The sequence below is a fragment of the Osmerus mordax genome, chromosome 19 (genome assembly GCF_038355195.1).
Source record: "Osmerus mordax isolate fOsmMor3 chromosome 19, fOsmMor3.pri, whole genome shotgun sequence".
NCBI lineage: Eukaryota > Metazoa > Chordata > Actinopteri > Osmeriformes > Osmeridae > Osmerus > Osmerus mordax.
The window spans coordinates 13,618,030-13,641,983 of NC_090068.1; the positions used below are offsets into that span (position 1 = coordinate 13,618,030).

The 23,954-nt window shown below is 40.9% G+C and overlaps 2 protein-coding genes across 2 annotated transcripts; one reads left to right on the forward strand and one right to left on the reverse strand.

Annotated features, from left to right (window-relative positions):
* Window positions 1-38: 38 nt before the first annotated feature.
* Window positions 39-9,831, reverse strand: rxfp2l (relaxin family peptide receptor 2, like). Its single transcript, XM_067256792.1, has 18 exons — window positions 9,825-9,831; window positions 9,217-9,363; window positions 8,724-8,807; window positions 8,307-8,412; window positions 8,133-8,204; window positions 7,238-7,309; window positions 6,172-6,243; window positions 5,778-5,849; window positions 5,381-5,455; window positions 5,142-5,213; window positions 3,003-3,074; window positions 2,835-2,906; window positions 2,487-2,558; window positions 2,319-2,390; window positions 1,232-1,461; window positions 693-1,103; window positions 343-555; window positions 39-258 (listed from the first exon to the last, which is right to left on the reverse strand). The coding sequence occupies exons 1-18, from the start codon at window positions 9,829-9,831 to the stop codon at window positions 65-67; spliced, it is 2,115 nt and encodes a 704-aa protein (XP_067112893.1). The 3' UTR covers window positions 39-64.
* Window positions 9,832-11,883: 2,052 nt separating this feature from the next.
* On the forward strand, window positions 11,884-14,050 carry steep1 (STING1 ER exit protein 1). Its single transcript, XM_067257168.1, has 7 exons — window positions 11,884-12,110; window positions 12,327-12,444; window positions 12,567-12,608; window positions 12,784-12,931; window positions 13,062-13,151; window positions 13,376-13,468; window positions 13,736-14,050. The coding sequence occupies exons 1-7, from the start codon at window positions 11,987-11,989 to the stop codon at window positions 13,796-13,798; spliced, it is 678 nt and encodes a 225-aa protein (XP_067113269.1). The 5' UTR covers window positions 11,884-11,986; the 3' UTR covers window positions 13,799-14,050.
* Window positions 14,051-23,954: the final 9,904 nt, after the last annotated feature.

Consider the following 23,954-nt stretch of genomic DNA (forward strand, 5'->3'; position numbering starts at 1 on the left):
TCTTTTCTCGTAGATGGAGAATGATGACAGCAGTGACATTCATGGTGTTCTTTCAAGCGGGCGTTTACAGAGCGCTGGGCGGATGGAAGATATCCGAGCCGTGCTGGGAGGCGCCCCGCGCTCCAACCTCCCTACACCTCATCTTCAGACACAGCTGGAGTCTCTCCTGGAAGGAGCTGGTGGTGATGGTGTAGAGGATGGGGTTCAGGGCACTGTTGATGGGAAGGATGAAGATCACCACCCACAGAATGATGGTCCCTGAAATGGAATCAGTTGAAAACCATCAGACATGAGCACATTGATTGAATAGGTCATCGAGTAACCAAAAGCTTCTGACAGTACCTGTGATCTCCACTCTTAGCAAAGACAGGATTTTGAGGATGAATATAGGTATCCAACACATTGCGTCTGTGAAAACGATGAAAAAGAACCTCTTTGCTATGGACACTTCCTTGTTTAAGACGCTTTGGCGAGCTGTGCTGGCTGTTTTCCGCACTGAATAAAACATGCTGGTGTAGGAGAACACGATCATGATGAAGGCAAAGAGGTTCAATCCTGAAAATACAGAAAGATGTAGTATACATTATACAGTTCAACACAGGGATATAACAAGACTTAGTATGTGGGCCGACAGCGTCTGATCCTGTTGACGTTCTTCAAAACCACCCTTAGGAGTCTAATGTACCTCTCACCTAGAAATATTCCTGTCGAGTAGCAACGAGCTCCAGGCTTCTCCATGTCATCTGAATGAAGTGGAAAACAAACTCCATTCCTGCCGTAGTAATTCCCAAAGGTCTGCTTGTCCCAGAAGGGGATCACGGCAATCACGAAGCCAAGGACCCAGATGAAGATCAAGTAGAACAGGGTCTGTTTGCGGCCGGCTCTGTAGTTGTGGAAAGGGAACACGATGCACAGATACTTCTCCAGAGTCATGTAGGTCAACAGCATGACTGACACCTCGGTGGACAGCATGGCTAGGCAGCCAATCAGCTGGCACTGCAGGCTCTCCATCCAAAGCTGGGCATGTCTGTTGTATTCTCCACAGTACTTGATGTCGAATGCACCGATGAAGAACAGGTAGACTCCCATCAAGCAGTCGGCACCTAGAATATCCGATTTGATAAGAATATCCGATAAGTGCAGGTTTGTGTGTGGTGCTGGTTTTGTTTACTTCGAAATCAGTGTTTTTTTGTTTGTTTTTTGGAAAATACTTTCTTTTTTTATTACTCACAGCACAGCGATATGATGGCCATGGTATGGTGCTGGTTCTCAGATGCAACGCAGGACCTCAGGCAGATGACAAACACGTTTCCGAAGCAGATGACAGATGCCACGACCCACACAAACACACGCAGGATGATGTTGGCTAGCAGGTTTTCAAACGAGGAAATCCCATTGGTGTTCGGCTTACAACTCCGCACGTTCGGAGAGTAGCCGCAGTATTCAAACCTCTTAAAATATCTGAAGTGAAGGATGCAAAATGAGATGAACAATTTCAGAAACGACTCAAAGGCCCATTTTTGGTGGATGTTGTCTCTGAACACCTTTTAGACAACAGCAGGAATGATTGTGGATCAATATTGAGGCCTAAAGAGTCTCGGTAAACTCCAAGATTAAGTATGATATTAACTAAACAGATTATCTGGCTTTTGGAAGATAAGCCCCCCTAACACCATATTTGATGACATTGATCTACAGTGTAGGAAAGTATTCCAAATTAGCTGAAACAAAATCTTACAGAACACACTAAGTTAGGCTTATTGTTGTTGTCCACCTGAGGTAAAACACACTAATGAGGCTAGCATGAGCTCACTTGTCATCAAGTTACAGTTAATGATCAACATCATCTTCCACCGCATCATAAATGCATCACAGGCCCACAAATCTTATACATGGTGCCAAAATAGTTCATTGGCAACAAATCATACAACATCTTGTTTGTTTACTCACTATTCTTTTCATGAAGCCTTTCTTTGTTTTGCATAAGAAGCTTTGTCCCCCAAGCCAGTCTCTACACATTTAGCTCTCCAGAGAAACTGACTGAAATGATCAGACAGAACTGTGTTGTAGTGATGTAGAAATTTGTCTTTGTGTTGAGCTACTCGTGCAATGCTGGGGGAATTAACATCTTATTTATAGCACAGTGGACCTCAAAGTATGAGCAGGGCTGCACACAAAATATGTACACATAGATGGATACTTACATGACTTAATAATCCATGTTTCATATGGGACTGCAATATGCAATTACATAAAGAACTGGCCTATGATTATGTAGTTTGAAAGGAGAGCAAGCCCAATCATGCCTCTCTACTCACATGTGTGAGAGGTTGGTGAGAGATCGAAACATCTGGATGCTGATATTGGGTATCTCCACATCCTCGATGCTCCTGACAAACATCACATGAGAAGGCAGTGAGCATCTCTCCACTTCCACAGTAACAGTTTCTAGGTCTCTAGGTGGACTGTGACATGGAATTACTTACAGCGATTGCAAATTGACAAAACTGTCAAACTGATTGTCGTAAATGTGAGTCAGGGGGTTGTTTGAAATGTTCCTGAAAAACAAGAGAAGGTCATTACAAAGCATCTGATCTGGATTAATTTAATTCTTGGCTCTGTCTCATCTCATTTGTTCTCTGTGGTATAAATCACAGAGGGATTCAAAACACCAAATAATAAACACTTGGACTCAATGTTATCAGTCTGTTTTCAAACTCGATCCATTTCACCGTGGGAAGAACCTGAGAAATCACACAGCAGAGACAACAACTGAAAATGTTCTACTATTAGCCTCCAATTGTGCCCAAAATGGCTTTGGCATGTATACTCACAACTGCTTCAGGTTGTGAAGATTACGGAATAGAGATGGGGACAACTCCTCAATTTTGTTTACAGATAAGTCCCTGGAATGAAAAGAAAATCCTTAGATACATTGCACACTGCATGTGCACAGATTGGGGTGACTGGAATTACATGAACTCAATGGAAATTTTACTCACAAGTCTATTAAGCTTTGCATTTCATCAAATGTTCCTTCCTCAACGCCCTGTATTCTGTTTCCCCTTAGAGCCCTGCAAGAAACCTTGTACTTTAGGCGCTTACATACTTGTATTCATGCAACAACAATTGTAAACTAGAGGGGGTACAATTTCTGGGGAAATTGTAGGGTGTGCTTGCTTGCATCGGTTGTAGATGGGTCCGTTTATTAACGGAAATTTTTACAACTGATATGACTTATTATTTATGAAGATTGCATAGATTACATGCATAGCCTACATTTGTTGCTGCTCATGTACAATTAAAAATACAAAAAGTGAAGTGTAGCATATCACTGTACTTACTGTAAGTCGCTCTGGATAAGGGCGTCTGCTAAATCAATGACTAAATGTAAATGTGGAATGAATCTAACCTATATGACTTAAACGTCACCTTAAGTTTTTCCCTTCTACAGTAGTGATATTTTCAAGCATTTAGCCTACTCATAATATTGCATTCATTCATTGAGAACCACCTTTAAAACAAGCTGAACCACCTTGAAACAAGCTATTCTAAGTAACAACGTTGTCACCGGCAGTACTGTATTAGATGGAATCACGATTGAAACAGTACCATCTCCTAACTGAAAATATGCCCCCAAAAAACGTAAATAAGATTGACATTTATTTAGGCGGAAATGGCTCATTCAAAAGAAGTTTGCTGGAAGCGATCATTGTCAGTAACAATGCCAAATACGACCATTTGATCTTAGACTAAAGCCCTGCACGGTGGAGAAGCTGACCTCGGTAAATTGTCCTACGAGGAAGCTAGCCTAGCTGCTGTTGCTAGCCAAAGTAAGGGGGATTGTTTGAATGCGCCGGAAATGAAAAACGCTTTTGACATCAAGTTTAGGCTGTGGCATTGAAGACAGCGACACACCACACAAGCTTGAGTTTAAATACATTATTTAATGTGAAATTACTTACTGTACTGTACATGCAAGTCTTGAATTACTTAAATGTATGATGCTGCCAGTACTGTGCGCAACAGGTTTACTACATCTATGCACGTCGTATTTATGCGTCGTTGCTAACGTGTGCTGACGTGGTGAAGGCTTGCACTGATTCCCGACAAAAGGCACTTTTCGCCACTAAAAAAGTAGTTTCAATTTAAACCGTGCAACGGAACCTAAATAAAAATACAAGCAACGCAATCGCAGACAACACGAACCTTTTGACACTGGCATTGTCTATGTAGCGCAAATATTGAGGGATCCTTAGGAGTGGGAAAAGAATTAAAAAAAATAATAATATATATGTGAGAGAACAATGGTTGCGCTCGCCGAAGACGTGAGCACACCCAACTTCAACAGTTTTCCTCATTTCAGTCAATACATGCCAACATGCATTCTGTATTAATTATTTCCTTATTTATTCGATTTAAATAATATAATAAAACAAATAACTGAAAGAAAACAAAAATCAAAACAGATACAAACCTCAAGGAATAAAGATATCACAAAAAAGACATTCAAATCTATACATTTTCAGCATTTTGAAGAAACAGAGCTTCGCCTCAATAATTCACCCGCCTGATATTCACAATGTGGAATCCATACTTATCATGCAGGCTCCTGCCAGGCCAGGCATGCAGGGCCCCAACCCCACATCCCCACAGTTCAATTAACAGAACTCACACATCGCACAATATGATTGAATTTCTTTTTTTCTGACAATCCTCATTGCTATCACTATCATATGACGACTGAGGGGCAATCAGCAGTTACAGAAACTGCCAAATCCACTTAAAGAGGATTCGGAAGCTCACTCTGACCTGAATCTCATTAGACACCACTAGCTGGTTAAGGTGCTGATACGAGCATCATGGCAGCTGTACCTTCAGTTTCACTTACGAGTGTTGAAGACGGCTTGGTTAGTTAGGAGAGCCAAACAATAGTCATCTTTAATCACATTCAACTCCCCGTTGGGGAAGATGTGAAAGTTAATTGCTTCATTCCATTACAGATACTTAAAGGGACTCAGTATTGAACGTTAATTCATCACCACAAAAAAGGCTTCCTGTGTGATTGAATTGTAACACAAAAACCCTAAACAGGTTTAAGATTGTCTCCTGAGACAGAAATATTTCCCCATCAAACTCACAGTACTGTCAGAGATGTACACTCTTGAAAGCTTGAAGACCTCATGGATGAAATCCTGTTTCCCTCAAGTTCCCTGTAAATAAAAAGGACGTGTTTGACATTTGTCACCCTGGGTGCTGTAAACATCAATTACTGAGCGATGCTGCAATTACGTTTGCAATCAAAAGTCATTTTCATGAAGAGTTTGTGAATTAGAACAGAGCACTATACTCCGCGTTGGTGTAGCCTACTGTCACTCACATCCAGTTCAGTCTGGGCATTTCCATGCATATAGACTTCTTGGGGATGAACTCAAGTGAATTGTTCAGAAATGACCTGAAACAAACACACATGCACTCACACATTCACGCAAACAAATAGGGAAGCTGGTTAAGATGTATTTCAATTATTCAGAGGGAGAGTGAACTGCGAAGCTCATACCATACAAGTGCACATCAATACTTTACCCACACCAATACTGTACTCACACCAATACTGTACTCACACCAATACTGTAGCCACACCAATACTGTACCCACACCAATACTGTACTCACACCAATACTGTAGCCACACCAATACTGTACCCACACCAATACTGTACTCACACCAATACTGTACCCACACCAATACTGTACTCACACCAATACTCTACTCACACAAAAAATAACGATTTGAGACCCTCAAAGGACTTCTGTCTCAGCGACGTGATTCTATTTTCATCAACAATCCTGAAAATAAAGAGAATTAAAACAAATGAATCCACAGTCTCTGTGTTGTCGTTCAGTGGATGCAGTTCCCCGAGAGAGCAAACTCAGGACCCATTTAATTACTGCATAAACCATGGTAACCCCTCCCACACTGAATTGTAACTGGCAGAAGTGTTCACACATATGTGTTGTTGAGCCACTATGTTCATTCATGCCTTGTAGCCGTGGGACTGAAGCATCCATGAGGTAAATCAACTATGGGTTGTCATGGATTAAACAGAGGTGTTTTGTACGAAGATGACTTTAAAGCAACTATGGGGCATTGCCCCATGACTTCACTTACAGCCACTCCAGGTTCCAAAGGTCCCTGAAAATGCCAGCTTTCAATGTCGTAATCCGATTCTGACTGAGAAATCTTATCACAGCAGGACCGGTGCACAGGAGGGGAAAAAAAAGCACACATCAAAGCATTTTGATGAGATATCTTTACTGATGAAAAGCATGACTAAAATATTAATGTTGGCCAATTTACAGCATATACTTTGGCAGTGTATGAAACAATCTATATTACAGGGACAATATCCATAAGTATCCTTAATATCTGTATCGTTTTTGGTAAGAGACAACTCTGCGACAGCAGATAATATCGAATATGGAAACACATCCACCTTCTCCTCATGCCAACTGTGCATTCGTAGGAAGCGCAGATATTTCCGTTTGCTGTGGTCTGTTCCACATTCTCACTGAAGAGTCCCTCGGTTACGACTGCACACTTACAGAGAATTGCTCTGTAAGATGTATGATGTGAAAAGTAGGGCTTGTTGATTTTCTGTCAAACATCCTAGAGTTAGCTGTCACTCTAAAGACTACAGACCCACAGCGTCCTATCCTCATAAATACTGACCTCGCTACATTTATAGAGGTGGTGCTTTCAAGTGTGATTTTTTCTCTCTCGCTTAATTACAGACCAGGGTGAGCTATCTGAATTGTCCTTTATTATATTTACATTTAGTCATTTAGCAGACGCTCTTATCCATAGCGACTTACAGTAAGTACAGGGACATTTCCCCGGGACAAGTAGGGTGAAGTGCCTTGCCCAAGGACACAACGTCATTTTGCACAGCCGGGAATTGAACTGGCAACCTTCAGATTTCTAGCCCGATTCCTTAACCGCTCAGCCACCTGACTCCACTGACAAACACTGGCTGCCTTTCAAAGTTCTGTCTATTCTGGCTAAATGGAGAGAGACATTCATACCCACTGGGCTCTGGCATGTCTACAGTACGAGGTTCACCACAAACCACAGACAATAAAAAATGAAGGATCTGTAAAATAATCTATGCAACACCCTGGAAAAGATCAAAGGAATTTAAAAGGGATTGTGCTGCTGGTGAAGGAGAGGGACTTACAGCCTCTTTAGAGAGTGGAGCCCAGAGAAGGCTCGCCTGGAAACGGTCGTGATCCTGTTGTTCTCCAGATGTCTGGAAGGTGAAAACAAACATCATCTCTGGGTATTCAGGTAGTCAAGTTGTGTGAAGTGCAATCTTGCAGAAGTGAGGGGCTACTGTTAACTATGGATAATGTCTTTTGATGGTGACATGTATACACCATCATTTGACACATGATTGATTATTGCATCTTCTACCTCAAACCATAAATATATATTTGTGTAAGATCCTACAGCGAGTTGAATAGAAGTGTCACTCATGTAAGCACCCAGATAAGTTCATGAAAACAGTACACCCAGGAACATCAAGAATCAAAGAATCAAAGAATCAAAGAATCATTTGTGCTTCAAAAACGGAGTTTTCACACTCTATTTTGACCTTGAATGTCAAAAATTCTTCACTGCTCTGTTCCTTTTCATAAAGTCCCTCAGCGTCCAGGTAGAAGCATGGCATTATTTTCTTTCATAAGCCCTTTCCTAACAATTCAATTCAAATGACCACAGTTGGTCAGACATTGTAGACACGTGGTGCCACGTGCATTTTTCTAAACAGTTTATTCTTATTCACACAGTACAAGAGAACAAAGTATTGAGATTGTGAAGCCAAAGGCAGAATCTCAAATTGTCGTTCTAAAAGCTGCAGTAGCTGTTTTGATGGAGGAGAAAATTAATGAAACTACATCTAGTTCCACTCCTCCTGGTCTTGACCCTGTTGTGACGAACATCTTATCTTCCCTCCTGAGGTACTGGTCCATACACACCATGCAGTAACAGAGCCACAACCTATATCAAGCACCTTTTGAATTTACACTTAAAACCAGAGTGGTCCAGAGAGGACTCTAAGAAGACTGACTCACAATCTCTCCAGGTTACCGTAGCGGATGAACTCATCTGATTGCAGAGATTCAATTTTGTTGCTGTTTAGCTCTCTGGGGGGAAAACAGAACAGTTCATTAGGATGGACACCGTGTTGTCTCATAGCATTAGACCACCAATATTCTAGGTATCCTCAGATAACTCAGTCTACTTACAGGGCAGTGATATTACCAGATACAGCAGGGACTGCCAGAAGACCCTTATTGTTGCAGTTGACTCGCCGGTCCTCGCAGTAACATTCCTCAGGGAGCACTTCAAGCACTGTAACACACACGCACACACATGCACGCGCACACACACACACATGCACACACACACACGCGCACACACATGCACACACACACGCGCACACACATGCACACACACACACACACATGCACACACACACGCGCACACACATGCACACACACACATGCACACACAAACGCACACACATGCACACACACACGCGCACACACACACGAGGTATGATTAATGATCATTGTCTTTGCTGGGGCTGAGACAGCACATTAGTCCGTCTTCGCACACATTTTTGTTTAATTCATGTTCATCATCGATATCAGGTAACTTACAACATTCTGTGGAAACCTTCATGGAATTGGAAACATTCTTCTTCATGAAAGCGTCAAATAGGTGTGGCCACCCGCTATTATCCACTGCAAGGGTCAGGGAGGGGTCAGGGAGGGGTCAGTAAAAAGAGATCGATCTTTCATCATGGAACATTTATTTCCTATCAAGGGTTCATGTTAAACTACCAACAATACCACATCATGACTCAAGTCATATCTGCATGTACAGTGTGCAACCCTGAAGCCACCAGGAAGAGAAGTGTCCCAGTCACACATCCTCCCGCCCGCAAGCAGCACCATGCCTGTTCCAAGACCACACACTGCACCGTGGCCATCTGTCACCCTCCCCCACCACACACACACACATGTCCCCTCACACACCTCCCCATACACACACATCTCCCCTCACACACACACACACACATCTCCCCTCACACACACACACACACATCTCCCCACACACACACACACACACCACCCCCCCTTGCAGACTCACCGCAGTCCTCCTCATCAGCTCCGTTAGCACAGTCCTGGACGCCGTTACAGTGTTGGAGCTGGGGGAGGCAGAGCGACAGGTTCCCACAGGGGAACTGACCCAGTGGGCAGCCGTCCGAACCCGCGGCCGGGCTCCCTGTGGCAGACTCTAAAAGAAAACGGTCTGATTAAACCCAAAGAGACAGGTTCCTGAACGGAACACGGAACACGGAACACAGGAAACAATTACTGGTCCAGAGCTCTCTTAGGGGAAGGAGAATATGACGATGCTCTGGATCCTGCTGGCGACGGCTGAGTTCGTGATGCTACTAGGTCACATGACTGATGGAAGGGGCTCTCCAGAACTGATGGATCTGCCACCATTCTTGTGACCTCGCAGCCTCAAGACATCAGGAAGCAGGTGGGATGTCCCTGGGACTGGGCGGAAGCAGGTGGACGACAAATACCACAAACTGTGATACTTTTCTCCAAAAAGGTGAAACACACAACAGCACAACAACAATAGGAAGAAAACCCGGCTGAAAACAAATAAATTATTTCATTTTTCCATTCCACAGTAATAATCATTCCCTATTTTATGAGGAGTCATAGTTCAAGATCCCTCCATACCATCCATCATTACAGAAAATTGTTAACGCTATAATTACAGTACATTTGCTAATGCAGTTTTCAGTTGGATGATTGCTGTAATTGTTGGCAAATACCTCTGCATGGTGTGATATTCTCTCAACTCATTTCCATTTGGTTCAAAGAGTTAGTTCAATTGATTGCTTCAGTCCACTGTCGGCCTTTGGGGTGTACTTAAATGTGCATTTAGCATTTCAAAGTCACAGTCATTAATCTTGCCTTCAAACTATATGGTGTCTCCAAAACTAAAAATACAGTCCGTTTTTTCAGAGCCTGTATTGCCCTGCAGATCTGTTGTTATTGTAATGATTCATAAAAAAAATAAGTATATATTTCTAGTTTTGTATTTTATATAAAAATAAACTGCCTAGCTGAATGGAACATCAGCAGTTGTTAATATTCCTATCCTGAAATCACACAGAACATACAAGTCAAATAAGATGCACTAGATGAAGGTTGTGGCTTCTAATGGTTTTTGTATGTGCACCTGTTGCTTGTTTTCTCCAACACCAGAGATCCCTAACCCCATCAGTTGAGTGGCTTTAATATGAAGACAGACAAGAGTATGAAAACATGTATAAAATATTTTAATGCTATTCCATTTTGTTTATATAATTGGTGCCTAAAGCTTGTCTGGAGAGACAGCAAGGTGTTCACATTTCAATGAATAAAGATGCTGATTCAAATCTTCTCCTCTGACATGATCCTCTTCCGTCCTGTAAGTCTTTTCACCAAACAGTTTTTTTTCGAAACAGCATACGTCAACAATGGGTATGAAATAAATGAAACATTTCTTTACACAATACAGGGGATCACAGATACTTGAGAAAAAAATTATGAAAAAGAAGGATTCCTTTCATAAGAGCATGACCCTGTTTATCCAACGGAAACATTTTTAATTGTTGATTAATCCAGAATGGCGTTATAATCAGGGGCAACTGCCTGCCATTTATGATAACCTGTATATTTTTATCCAGAACATTTGACATATTCTAGGGTGCACAATTTTCAAGTGTTGCACACACATTCAGAATTGTAATTACCCATACCTTGACATCCAGCAGGTTATAAAAACATAATCTACTCAGACTGATGTCTTACATCTCAATTTTAAATTCTGCACTATATGCCAGCTAGTGCTCCCAATTTCCTCAGGAGAAAAATCCATACATTATTTAGTAGACTCATCTAAAGCCTGTTCAAATCATTAGGGTATATAACAATAAATGAGCTCTAATTACTGTCAATATGATTAATGCCCATGATTAACCTCTCTACATTACTCAAGATAAGTTAAAGCTCATCAACTGAAACATAATCATAGTTTTTTTTGATGATCTGAAGTACCCTAAAAAACCTTCTTATGTTACAGATTAATTAGTGAGATTGCTTACCTATTATTACTGCTGTTAGGGCGAAATATGAGAGGAGATATGGACAATTCATCCTAGAATCTGCGGCAGCATACATTCCTTGTGCTGGGTAATCCTGAACCAGGAGATAGCAAGCGAGACTGGACTCACCCCACCAGCTTTTGACTGTCAGATCCCTGAGACACACAGACGTTTGCACTTTTGTGAGCGCTCTCTCTCTCTCTCTCTCTCTCTCTCTCTCTCTCTCTCTCTCTCTCTCTCTCTCTCTCCCTCTCTCTCTCTCTCTCTCTTGTGCTTTCTCCGTCTCTCTCTCCCTCAATCTCTCTCTCTCGCTTTCTCCCTCTTTTTCTCTCAATTTTTCTGTTTCTATTCACTGTTTCTTTCTCCTGTACATATACACACACAGACACACACACAGAAAGAGAGGGAGAGATGGCCCCTTTGATATAAGATCATATGAGATGAGGAATGTTCAGTAATATATATATATTATACAATATTATTATCGAAATGACCTACAACGTGACATTATAATATAATCGTACCTTTGTGCTTTAATACTAGTATACAATTACTCGAATATTGCCCCCTGCAGGCAATGATTCCTACTACAGTTGAAGCTTCTATTCTTGACGTAGTGTCTGCGTCATCATTGATCGCCCAGCATGTTGCTTCCTGTGTGGTGACCCAGATGCTAGCTAGCCACGTAGAAATTAGCTAGACTACCATTTAAAATATATGTTTGCTTTCTTTTAAGCAGAAGTAACAGTCATGCCGAAAGTTGTGTCACGAAGTGTTGTTTGTTCCGACACCCGAGACCGCGAGGAGTATGATGACGGAGAAAAACCTCTTCACGTGTATTATTGTTTATGTGGTCAAATGGTTCTAGTTCTGGGTGAGTGGCTATAGCTACATTATAAATTGCTAGCTTGTTAGCTACCTAACTGCGTAGCATATATATATGTTAACGTTTTAACATCGTTTAACATGTGTTTTGTGTTTCGATGGTTGAACTTCAAGCCTTGTTTTTTTCTTCACGTGAATGCCTTGTACACTTCCACAATGCTGTTACTCTGGATACGAGCGTCTGCTAAATGACTAAATGTTACAGACTGTCAGCTGGAAAAACTTCCTATGCGGCCACGAGACAAATCAAGAGTGATCGATGGTGCTAAACATGCACACAAGTTTTGTAATGTTGAGGAAGACGAGAACACTTACATCAAAAGGTACTAAAAGTACAAAGTCAAAAGCTTTCAGAAACTAAAATCGAGTCGCCATTCTTCAGCATTTGAAATGTTTAGAAAGCTTGAGTGCGTGATTGTGTTAACTCTTCTCTTTTTCTATGTAGACCAGAGGGAATTGAGAGACAGTATCGTAAGAAATGTGGAAAGTAAGTATCTAACACAGTTGATACATAGGTGTTTTTCAGTCCGTGAAAGGTTTTAATACAAAATCTGTTACTAAACTCGCAACAACATAATGTGTCTCCGCTGCCATATTAGTTTTGAAATTGTACGTGCATAAATGTAAGGCTGTTTGCAGTAACGTTGATTTTAAAATATTAGGTGTGGGCTACTACTTTTCTATCAACACCAATTGAAGAACACCCCTGTCACGTTTATTATCGATGAAGCGGTTGTGAAATTTGGACAAGGAGGAATCGGTAATACGAGTGTCTACAGTCAAAAGCCAGAGGCTCCCAAGAAAGTCAGAGTATGTTTTCTTATACTTTGAATCTTTCATAAATTGATTTGAGTATTTGTATGATTGACAGTACTTGATAAAGTGATAACATCGCTGCTAAGTAAATCGTTCATTTGTGTCCTGTGGCGCACCCTACAAGGTAATGATGACCAAGCGGACCAAAGACATGGGCAAATTCAGCTCAGTTACTGTGTCCACCATTGATGAAGAAGAGGAGGAAATTGAGGCTGTAAGTTAACAAAAATAGTTTGTCTGGCTTTGTTTAAGAAACACACATTTCGAGGATAATTAAAATGGCTGTAAACAACGTTCAATCAAATGATTAGTTTACTGTGGTAATTGCCAGAAGTGTCAGCATTTAATTAAATTGCTGATTGCTACAGGGTGGATGTTAAGACCAGCTCAGATGTTGTTTGTGTGTCGTCACACTGTTTAACTCTGTTTCCTTGGCAGAGAGAGGTGGCAGATTCGTACGCCCAGAATGCTAAAGTGATTGAGAAGCAGCTAGAGAGGAAGGGCATGAGCAAGAAGAGACTTCAGGAACTGGTGAGTAAAAAACTCAACCAAAAAACGCTCATCTTGTTTCAAGTGGCATGGGACTCCCTCAGCCATGAATATTACATGTTGGGGGACAAGAGTATATAAGTCAACCTTATAAATAATTTACACATTTAAAAACATGGATGTGTCCAACACGGTTTACTCTGAAGGTTTCGTCCTACTATTTTTATCTTCAATGCTTGAGGTTTAGAATGGCTCTGTTGTTATTCTCAGTTGTTTTTACACCCTTTTTTCTCTGGTGTTTGTTTACAGGCTGAGCTGGAGGCAAAGAAGGCCAAAATGAAAGGAACCTTGATTGATAATCAGTTTAAGTAGTGAGGTGCAGACGAAAGTAGTTTTTGTAAATATTTTTTCTAAACGTCCATGGGGATATGGACTCTTGTCTAAAAGGTCTTAGAAACTATTTAGTTTATATTAACTGTAGTACAACCATGCTCAGTTTCAGTTTAAACATTGCTGTTTCTAAAATCTGATTCAACCACAAAGGATTATTGTATTTTAGTTCAGTCACTGTACAGAAACTACAACAAGGACAAAATGCTGAAATAAAGTTGTTTTTCTAACTTGTCCTGTTCCCCCCCCCCCCTTTTTTTATGCCATAAAGCATTACATTAAGTCACAAAAATGAACCTTCATGTCCTTTGTGCAGTGACATATGGTTCTCCTCTGCAGTGCCACTCCTTATTGATTTTCCGACAAACTGTATGTCAGTCCCATTTACAAGAAATATACTTATTGATGACATGTCCTGTGTGCTCACGGGCTCCAGGGCTCTGCTGGTTGATGGAGAAGATCCAGGTCTCTGGTTTGCAGAGTTTACAGAACCAGTCAAGCTGCTACCATCTCGTCCTGTGGGGAACGGGGAGTGATTTGGGAGAGTTTGTGTGTCAGCTCCTCAGTGGGGGGCCATGACAGGTGACAGATGAGCCAGGAGTCATTTCAAGTGTCGTCATTTAAGGTTGTTGTGATGTTTATCATCCTGTTACAGATGGATTTCTGTCCTAGTTCCTTAAATAGGCTTTTTTGCTCTGGAGAGAGTGGATGCTTTGACAGGACTGTGTATCCCTTAGTTAAATTTGTGATAAACTAGGGAGGCTTTTGCAGTTGTAAGAAAACTATGGACATGTACAGTATTGCTAAACAATCCTAACCCTAACTACAAGTTTAACAACTGGTCAAAATGATAAAGGCAGGAGATGGTATGGTTGCAACACCTGACAACATCCTGACATTTACAGGCATGGCTGTAGCACATTTATTTATGCATTCCCTCTTTCTTGCTTTCTCCCTCTCTCAATTTCTCTGTTTCTATTCACTGTTTCTTTCTCTTGTACATATTTATTTAAACATGCAATGTTGGAATTACACTTGTGTTATTCATAATGTTCCCATGACGTGTTAGTACTGAGAATACCACATGCGTTAGAACTTCCATCTCAGCATGAGAGGAAGTAGTCATTGAGAGCGGCTTTTGTTGTGGGGAAAGGTTATCGTCATTCCAGCAGGGTAGGTTGGAGACCTGTTTTAAAAAGCAATGAGGAAGGGACACCTCAGAGGGGAGCGCTCAACCACAGGTAATGAGGGCTCAGGAGGCTTTCTTTGTTATAAACTGAAAAACCATTCAGGATTCATCTGAGTTCATGCATTAAACCATTCATTGGCTTTGATTGCTTAATTGTGCCAGACTCCTGCAGTTCGGATGAGGTATTGAGGTGGAAACCCTACACTGAGGTGGAATGGAGACCAAATCTGTCTTGAAGCTTTGGAACTGCGTTTTATAGGTGTACGGTATTTGTGGTGAGAAAGGACTGGCTCTGGTTGTAGATTATGTTTTCAATTATTTTTTGTGTTGGATAATTTATTGCTCTACACTGTTTATGGGTTTGTTATAAAATCAAGAATGTAGAAATCTTAGAATGTGATTCAGAAGACAGCAAAAACAAATCTAACATTTCAGTAACTAAATATCTGAGTGCCCAGGAATTTATTTCTTTAAGACCACAATAAATTTATAAAAAGCATCTGACTGTTTCTTTAAAAATATTTCCATCAGCATGTGAAAGTGTTTTATAACAGTGGCTTCTTCATTTGGCTGATTCAGTGAGTGATGGAATCCTCAGGTCTTGGTTTCCACCTGGTGGTGTATGGAAGTACTGCATCTGTCCCCTGCACTTGATTCAGCAGAATTTACAATGACTATACATTTACATTTATGCATTTAGCAGACGCTTTTATCCAAAGCGACTTCCAAGAGAGAGCTTTACAAAAGAGCATAGGTCACTGATCATAACAACGACATAGCCCCAAACATTGCGAGCAGCCAAAACATGAAGCATACATTGTGGAAAACCAAATAAGTGCCAAAGGGAAGAACCATAAGAGCATGCAGTTAAACAAGTTACAATTGAACAACATGAAACTCCACACAAGAGTGCAAGAGTGTACCTGTAGAAAAAACAATCAACAGTAAAAAATATTTCACAGCGAGTACAAGAATTTGAAACCGTTACAACTAACCAACAAGAGCAACAAGTCTCTCAATACGAGTCATTGTAATAAGACCTCTCTCTGAGGATCTTAGAAAAAAATACACATGCATGAATCTCAGCAAGAGGTTAGACATACAACATGGGTTTAAGAGTTTCCAGTGATATTCTGCTTTGAGTTTTCAGTGTTAATTACCCTGAGCTGAGCAACCCTCATCATTTTGATGGGTAGGTCATTTCGAAGTGACCTATTTGAGTCTTGGCTGTTCGGTAGCGTCCCATAATAGTGACCTAACTTTACTGACCTAACTGGACATCTGCAGACATTTTGCATAACTTTGTGGTATAATGGCACAGTTTGTGTGCGGTTTGCATTTAGTGAGAGTGGACCGGTACTGATCACAACTTTCTATTTGCATTTGATGTAGAAAGAAAAAGATGCTGTAGTTCATATTATGACCACATGGTGGCAGCATTAGGTATATTTTGTGGTTCAAGAGAAAAACTGTTCATGCAAGAAATATCTATACCACTGTAGTCTGGTTGGCATGGGTCTTCCTTGAATGGAATATACTGGAAAATCTTTTTTTTTTTTTTTATCTTACATTCAAACATATAAATTCAATATATATCCTACAGTACATGTCCAAAAGAGTGTTCCACTCCATATTGAGCTAGTTGTTTACTGTGTAATTAATACAGTGGAATGTGAGGTTGTATACTTAAATAAAAAGAGCATGCAAAACAACACTGGCATCAGTTTTAAATGACAGCGACATTTTTTTTCTCCTTCAGGATTGTGTGCAATCAAGTCCTGGCAGGGTGTCCTATTACAATTACGTAGCCAAAGTTGGCATGCGTGCAAATCTTAAATTGGTTATAAACAACGTTTAAGTTTGAGTATTCTCTAATTAGCCTTGATTACAAGAGAAAAAGCATCAAGTTATTCAAAGTAAGTTTCTGTAAAGTGGAAAAAGAAACATCTGTCGATAATAACTAATTCAATTTAAATTGCAAATGCCTGTGGATTTTAGTGACGTCAAATAAAACTGCGATAAAAAAAAAGTGGTGTTGCTTAATAGATTAAGTCTTGATAAATAAAATGGAACATGCCTGTTTTGCCTTCAATGACAGGTCTATGCCTTCACAGGTTTTGTCCAACTTTTCATACTTCACTGACCAGGTTACACAGTTAAAATGTAATGCAAAAATCTTGCCAAATTCTGTTCTTAGACGTTGATATGGTGATAATTCTGCCACAGACACTTCTGTGTTATAAGGTTCCCTTAAAACCAATTTGACAAATCTTTTGTCTTGTTGATTCTTCCTCAAATCCAGCTCTCATGGGAAGTTATTCTGGCCAACATTACAGGACCAAGCCATGGCATCCACATGGAACAGGAGAGACAGTGCAAACTATTGATAGAGATGCATATCTGAGTAATACTGCACCATCCTCACAACACTGCTGTTATTAGCATGCAGGACAAATCATTCCAGGCGAGTTGAGATAGGGTTACGTGCCCAGGTCTGACCGGGGGGTTGAATATCAGATCAGTTCAATAGCGGCCTAACAAAGTTTTGTAGCTGCAGGAAATGATGTCATATAATGCATTATTCACATGCATGGATTATGGTGCAACCCTAAACCGTGGAAGGGCCCAGGAGCCGTGAAACTGTAGATTTCTAACATGTCAGGAAACAACACAGGGACAACAAGCCTCCGCGAGCTCCCGTCTGGCTCCATCCTGGGACCGCTGGGTCGTCTCTGCATGGGAACGAACCAGCAGAGACACTGGGGTCTGTCTCATTGTTTCCTGTGGAGACAGAAGCTCGCTAATGTGAACACAGACGGGCACTAGTCTGCCCAATTTACAAATGGCTATTTCAGATTCAGTGGTGCCATCCAACTCGGAGCGCATCTCAATCAAGCGAGAAGGGCACCTTGTTGTGATACACAATTAATCCTCTCATTACTCCTGTGATTAGGCCTGTCCCACCAAGAGGCCGTGCATTCTGATCTGATTAGAGGACAGTAATTGGGGGAAGAATCACATGATGCATTGTTTCCCTGGGAAGATGGGTTTTTAGTTTGTGTCTCGTCAACACAGCAACACACTAATGATGCTGTGTGACTCTGGGACAGGAAAGAGAGGACTGGGGAGGATTAGCCGAATGATTGAAATCATCATCTATTCTGGAAGATATCAAATGATCATTAAACCCTGTCAATATATGGTAGAAAGGGTCAGTAAATAACCATTATATCATTCATTGTAAATCCTTTGCTTGAAAATGCATACACAGTATATTACGTGAAGAGTTCTGACAAGTTGGGATCGTGTCCGTATGAAAAATTATTCCAGAAAATATTATTGGATTCCAATCATGTATTTATCCTACTGACAACGTAAGATACTGTCCATCAGTTTGCTAGTCTATTTTGCTATTTTATTTTCTCCAGTTTTTATTGTAAGCAGCATTTAACAAATATGTACTTAACATATTTGTCTAAGCAAAACAAGTGCTTTAGCTAATCTTTAACCCTGCTACAAAGAACTCTAATTCTAACCTATGGTTCAGCTTTTGGTGCATGTGAGCCACAAGGGTCCTCAGATCCTGTGCACCCAGTCTCAACTCCCAGACACACAGGAGACAAACTGCTGATTAGTACCACGTTTTGACGGGATTATCGCGGTAAGAAAGTGATTGGCATTGTTGTTTATCCAACTACTGTGCTTCTTTTTTTTTTACAGCGTACCAAAAGTGTACATTCTGGAAATTCTTTGTGCCTGTTTGGAGCCCTAATATTGTCACTGCTCCACAATTCCAGGATTAATCTGTAATCTCGTAATATGATAATATGATTTTTTAGGCCGCTAGGGAGCATTTAATCTTCAAAATAAAAAATTATATTATTATTATATATTATATTTTTTTATGTATATATATTTTAAAAAAAGACCTTGACTACCGTACTGCTTTAGCAACATTGAGAAGTATTGCTAGTTTGTAGAGTAGACTACCTACTGAATCTCTGGCAGCTGTTGATGTCATCCATCTTTAACACCATTCAACTATTGTTGTCATCAATCACGTCCACCATTTCAAATCTCCTACAGGCCTGAATAATAAATACATGAGTTGGACCCTCTGAGCCTTCATAATAATCCCTTACAGAAGGCAAACTGTGATGCATTGTGGCAGGAACTGAAGGTAGAAGCACACATTCTTATTTGGCAACACAATTAATTGTTCTGTTGTGGATTCTCCGTGCCATATAATTCCTCCACAATTAATTGAATAATTGTGTTCTACATCCCTTGTTCCTGCCTTGTGTTCACTGTGCAGAACAGATTTATCAAAATATCCTCCAGGGCAGAATGCCAGAAGAACAGCTTTGCTTTGCAAATATTGTAGGACCTTGGAATTCACTCTCACAACATTTAGATGGAGACATCTCTATCATGGCCAGAGAGAGGGTATCATGTATATGTTATGCATTATACAGAGAAAGCAACTTTAACTAGATAATCAGGTTGTAGTCTAAGAACCAGATGGATTTGTTGAAAATATGACTGTTCCCACAAACCGTAATTTACACCTCTCTATCATTCACTTCTTATGATTATAACAGTGTATGAATCTTGTATTCATTATATTGATTAGCTTTCCAAATAGAATCTTCTTGAATTAAGGTTTTATTTTGAAACTAAATAGACATGCAAGTTTTGGATTACAAGCCCAAGCTGTCTGGCTTTTGTGGCCCCCATTGAAGAGTGTTCACGTGGAAGTGATGCAGCCTGACACTGCACCCACATGAACTAAGTTATGTGAAATGGACCTCATCAGCACCAATCATATCAGCTCCTCGGAGACAGTGGGAAGGCAAGCGCTGCTAGCGACCTAGTTGGGCTCTTAAAGAGACAAAGGCCCGTTTTGTATTTTTTTGGGGGGAAGAATACCACCAATGGTCAGACACATTTCTCTCTCCTCGTCTCTAACAAATTCAAACACGGTATAAATAGTCCATACTACTATCTCCTTTAGCAGCGTATTAACTGGCACGATTATGTATTTGTATTTTTCGAAATGTTCGAGGAATCACCGTGTATGAGACACACTGCTGTGCAGCTGTTCTCGTTGGCAGTTAGGCGCTCCTGGTAGCGGGGAAGCTTTGACCAGGACCAGCACTCTGCCACGCTGGAAGCCACTGCTTCTGACAACGTGTTAGTGAAATGTCAAATTGGAGCTTACATACATCGACCTGGTGCTATTGACCTGCAGCAATGTCCTTGCCTCAAATGTTGCGTGACATCACCTGTTTTCTTTTCTCCTCAACCTATTGGTTAATAATAGCAACTTGTATCCTAGTTCAGACAGGCCCTGTGGCACACTGTTAAGAGTTCAGAACAGACATTTGTGTTAACTTAAGAACAATAGGGAAGATTCCCCCCACAGAGTACAAATAGGAAACATCGTTTTGGATGAACTCGACGACCGTTGTATTTATGAAATTCTAATGCAGAATGATCAGACCGTCTGATCGGCACACAGCAACAAACTCATTTCAGGCTTGTTGCTCAAAACCCAGCATCCACCGCTGTAGTTCTCCACAGACTCAAGATGTGTCTCATCTTGTAATTTCAATATTTCAATCCCTGGCAGCAGTTAACAATTTGTTTACCATAAAATATCGTCTACAAGGCTTCTGTAGCCAACCGTCGATTGGTTCAAGCCTTGTTTGCATTTTAAGACAATGATTATTACAACCTTTTCGTGCTACAACGCCTTCCTGTTACCAAGTGAGTCATCTGTTCTCCAAGAGAACCCAAGCATGAGAGGTCAATAGAGTGAGACAGCTGCCTGTTACGTACTGCTGAGAGCCAAACAAGATGATGGAGGAGAAGACCAGATGACTTCCTAGATTAGATATGGCAGCATTTTGAGTCAGGATTTTACTGTTTGTCAACTGAGGGATTGAAAGAAGGATAAAATGTTGCTTTCACAGTAAAGGTACAGTAGGCACAGAAGATACAAGAGTTTAGAGTTGAAGTTGAAAAAGGCACAATATTATTATTGTTTTCTCCAAAAGTTGTGGGTTTTTACAGTTGTGGTTTACTGTACTGTGCTGATGTAAATATGTCAATCATTGACATTATTTCAGTATGTGTTGCTTTTGATCCCGTTCATATACTACATTGGAATTTATATTTAGTTATTCATTCATCTGGTTTCCCAGCAACAGTTATGTGCTGTTGTAATTGAACCAAAACAATCGAATCAAAACTTCGATGGTGGGACCAGAATGGTACAATTGGTGTAGAGAGAACCACAGTTGTTGGACCTTGGCTGTTGTTTAAGTCAGTTCTGTTCTTTGATGTTATTCGATAGCGCCTGACAATGGCATGAGGTGCCTTATTTCCCCGCTCAGCTGACCTCGTACCAACCTTCAAAAAGGACGTTTTTTTGTATTTTCTATTCTTGCCCCCAGGCTCAGATTGAACTTTGTGATAAATGGGTGCCATAGTTTGTTTTTTTTTGCTTGTACCTTTTTCTTTTCAAATGCATTCCTTCGACAGACATGTAGCCCGTGTGACCTCGGCACTGGAGCCACATCTGCTCATGGCACTTTCCACTTGGTGGGGCATGTTCAGAGACGAGCGCCTCCCCCAGAGATGACCTACAGGCCTTGTTCATCTCCCTCAGGTTCTGTCAGGCCTCAGAGCAGCACAGAAGGCCGGCCCTGCCATGTCTGCAGCATGATCCTTAACACCAGCAAGGTCGTAAAAGGGAAAGGTTCTGGAGAAAAGCACTTGAATCTCATTCAGTTTGTATTTCTTGTTCTCCAAAATCTGAAGGAAAACAATGGGTGACATCGGTTGACTTTTTACTTGTGTGCCATTTTCGTCTTCTCCGCATGTAGAAGTAATAGGTTTCTTACTCAAGGATAAAAAGTTATCTCACATGGCCCTCTTTGTGTTTCTGTGGACTTTATATTTACATACACACACAGAACCGCGTGATGTAGAAGGTTGTGAGAGAAAAATAACTTTTATTGGGAGTGAGTGTTTGTTTTCTACTTTTGGGGTTCAGTTTCTTTTCAGGAACATCGAAACAGGATACCGCTTTTTCTTCCTCTTTCGCCCGGGTTTCTTCTTCTAATCATACTTCCTAGTTTTAGTTATATAAAGTCCTTTCCAGAGGAAGAGCCACAGACCTAATGAGTTCCGCCTGGCGTTTCTTTATCTGTTTGGCAGTACAAGTTTGAGAGTCGTGTTTTAATTTGTATTGAATAAACAATATGGGATTGTATATGCAATAAAGCTATAATTATGCCCGCGGGTTGTATTTCCTCAAAGGAAATTAAGCGGGCATGGCATCCCAAAATGCAATGGAAATTACTTCCAGATTTCTGTGTCTCAGCGTTCATGGTCTAGGACCATGCTGAACGGTCTTCTCAAAGCCTTCCCCTCACCCTCACAACATTCCCCTCACCCTCAGAGCCTTCCCCTCACCCTCGAACATTCATTCTTGCCTCTCAGAGGTGCACAGAAAGGTTGCATGGAAAACTGTAAAAACGGAATCCCACCCTACCATAGATTTGCATCCTCCAGAGTGAAGACGGCTATGTGGACTTCACACACTTTCTTTGTCTGTGTCGTCCTGCGGAGCGTGTCTGGGCGTGGTCATCTTCTCAGGACGGAGAACTCCCGTGTTAGTCTTGGCGTGTGCGTGATGACCACAGCGAACGTGCGCTCCTCTCACAGAGGGATCAGAACATATTTTGTGGTCTGATCAGCCATTTTCATTCCTCCCACTTCAAGCTCTTGGGAGTTTTATGACCCAGAGCTCCTCAAGTTGAAGAATTCCTGTCACTGCTTGAATTCTGGTCAAATTCCATTTCTGTGCATTGCTGTAAATGACGCAGTTCACAATACTTACATACACAGGAAGTAGTTTGATTTCAAGTCACCAAGAAGCAAGTTTTCACTGCAGTTGCTAATTATTTTAGAATAGTATTTGAGAAGTGCTGCGTATAGTTCATGGATCAAAATATATTTAATTTTATTGACATGTCTGCTTGTTCAATCTGTAGTGGTTTAACAGTGAAAACACACAACATGTTGTAACTGTTTCCTATGCACATGGATAATCTGAGAACAGGCTGTGAACTAAACTACAATTAAAACCCCTCCACCGTGGGATTACAATGCCAGAAAAACTTAAATTTGTATCTTTACCTTTTCCTCAAGATCACTGACCTTTCATTAAGGGATACTGGTCAAGTCTGGTGCGTGTAAACAGACAACCGAGAGGAATCAATGAGCAGTTTTCTGTCAGTTTCTGTCCTGGCTGTCTGTTGTGAAGGATTCTTACCACAAGGGGTAGATGTGGTCATGTCATCCCCCTTCTGCTCTGCTGTGTGTTAAGGTCACATGGCTCTCTACATCAATAAATGGTCCTTCCCAAATTGTACATACAACACATGCTCATTCAGAAGAGTTTTCTGTGTTTAAACTAATGTTTTCACATGGCATAATTTTTCAATAAAAACGCGTATTGTTTTAAAGATTAGGAAAGTTGTAACTCAACATATGCCATTTGACCTAAAGTTAAAGAATGTGACAAAGAGCATGTCAAATGCTTTAGTCTCTCTGTTTGTTAATACAGTTTAAACTTCCTGAATTTACAAGGAATCTTTTAAAACTCGTTTTCCAATTATAACCACCGGCGAAGCATGCGCAGATAATTTGCATGTGAAGAAATGACGTTAATACAAGAAGCCATCTAGAGGGAGCGGGGTTGCCTTATCGTCATCCATGGTTATTAGTATGTTAATAGAAATGACTCATTAATACGCATGACCATTTTCCTTTTGTGTTGACGGTTAATAGGGTAAAGAAGAGGTGAAGACCCTTTAGGTTGAAGTGCTACAGCTCTTTACCGGACGGGAAGGTGTGACCCACAGTAGTGACCTCGCA

Excerpts from the sequence above, each read along its gene's own strand:
- rxfp2l (XM_067256792.1), bottom strand. Across the intron at positions 2,391-2,486 it reads TTTGTCAATTTGCAATCGCT|GAGCATCGAGGATGTGGAGA; the intron begins GTAAGTAATTCC and ends GATGTTTGTCAG. Across the intron at positions 259-342 it reads GCTAAGAGTGGAGATCACAG|GGACCATCATTCTGTGGGTG; the intron begins GTACTGTCAGAA and ends ATTCCATTTCAG.
- steep1 (XM_067257168.1), top strand. The coding sequence starts at position 11,987 with ATGCCGAAAGTTGTGTCACGAAGTGTTGTTTGTTCCGACACCCGAGAC. Across the intron at positions 12,609-12,783 it reads TATCGTAAGAAATGTGGAAA|GTGTGGGCTACTACTTTTCT; the intron begins GTAAGTATCTAA and ends TTAAAATATTAG. Across the intron at positions 12,932-13,061 it reads AGGCTCCCAAGAAAGTCAGA|GTAATGATGACCAAGCGGAC; the intron begins GTATGTTTTCTT and ends GCACCCTACAAG.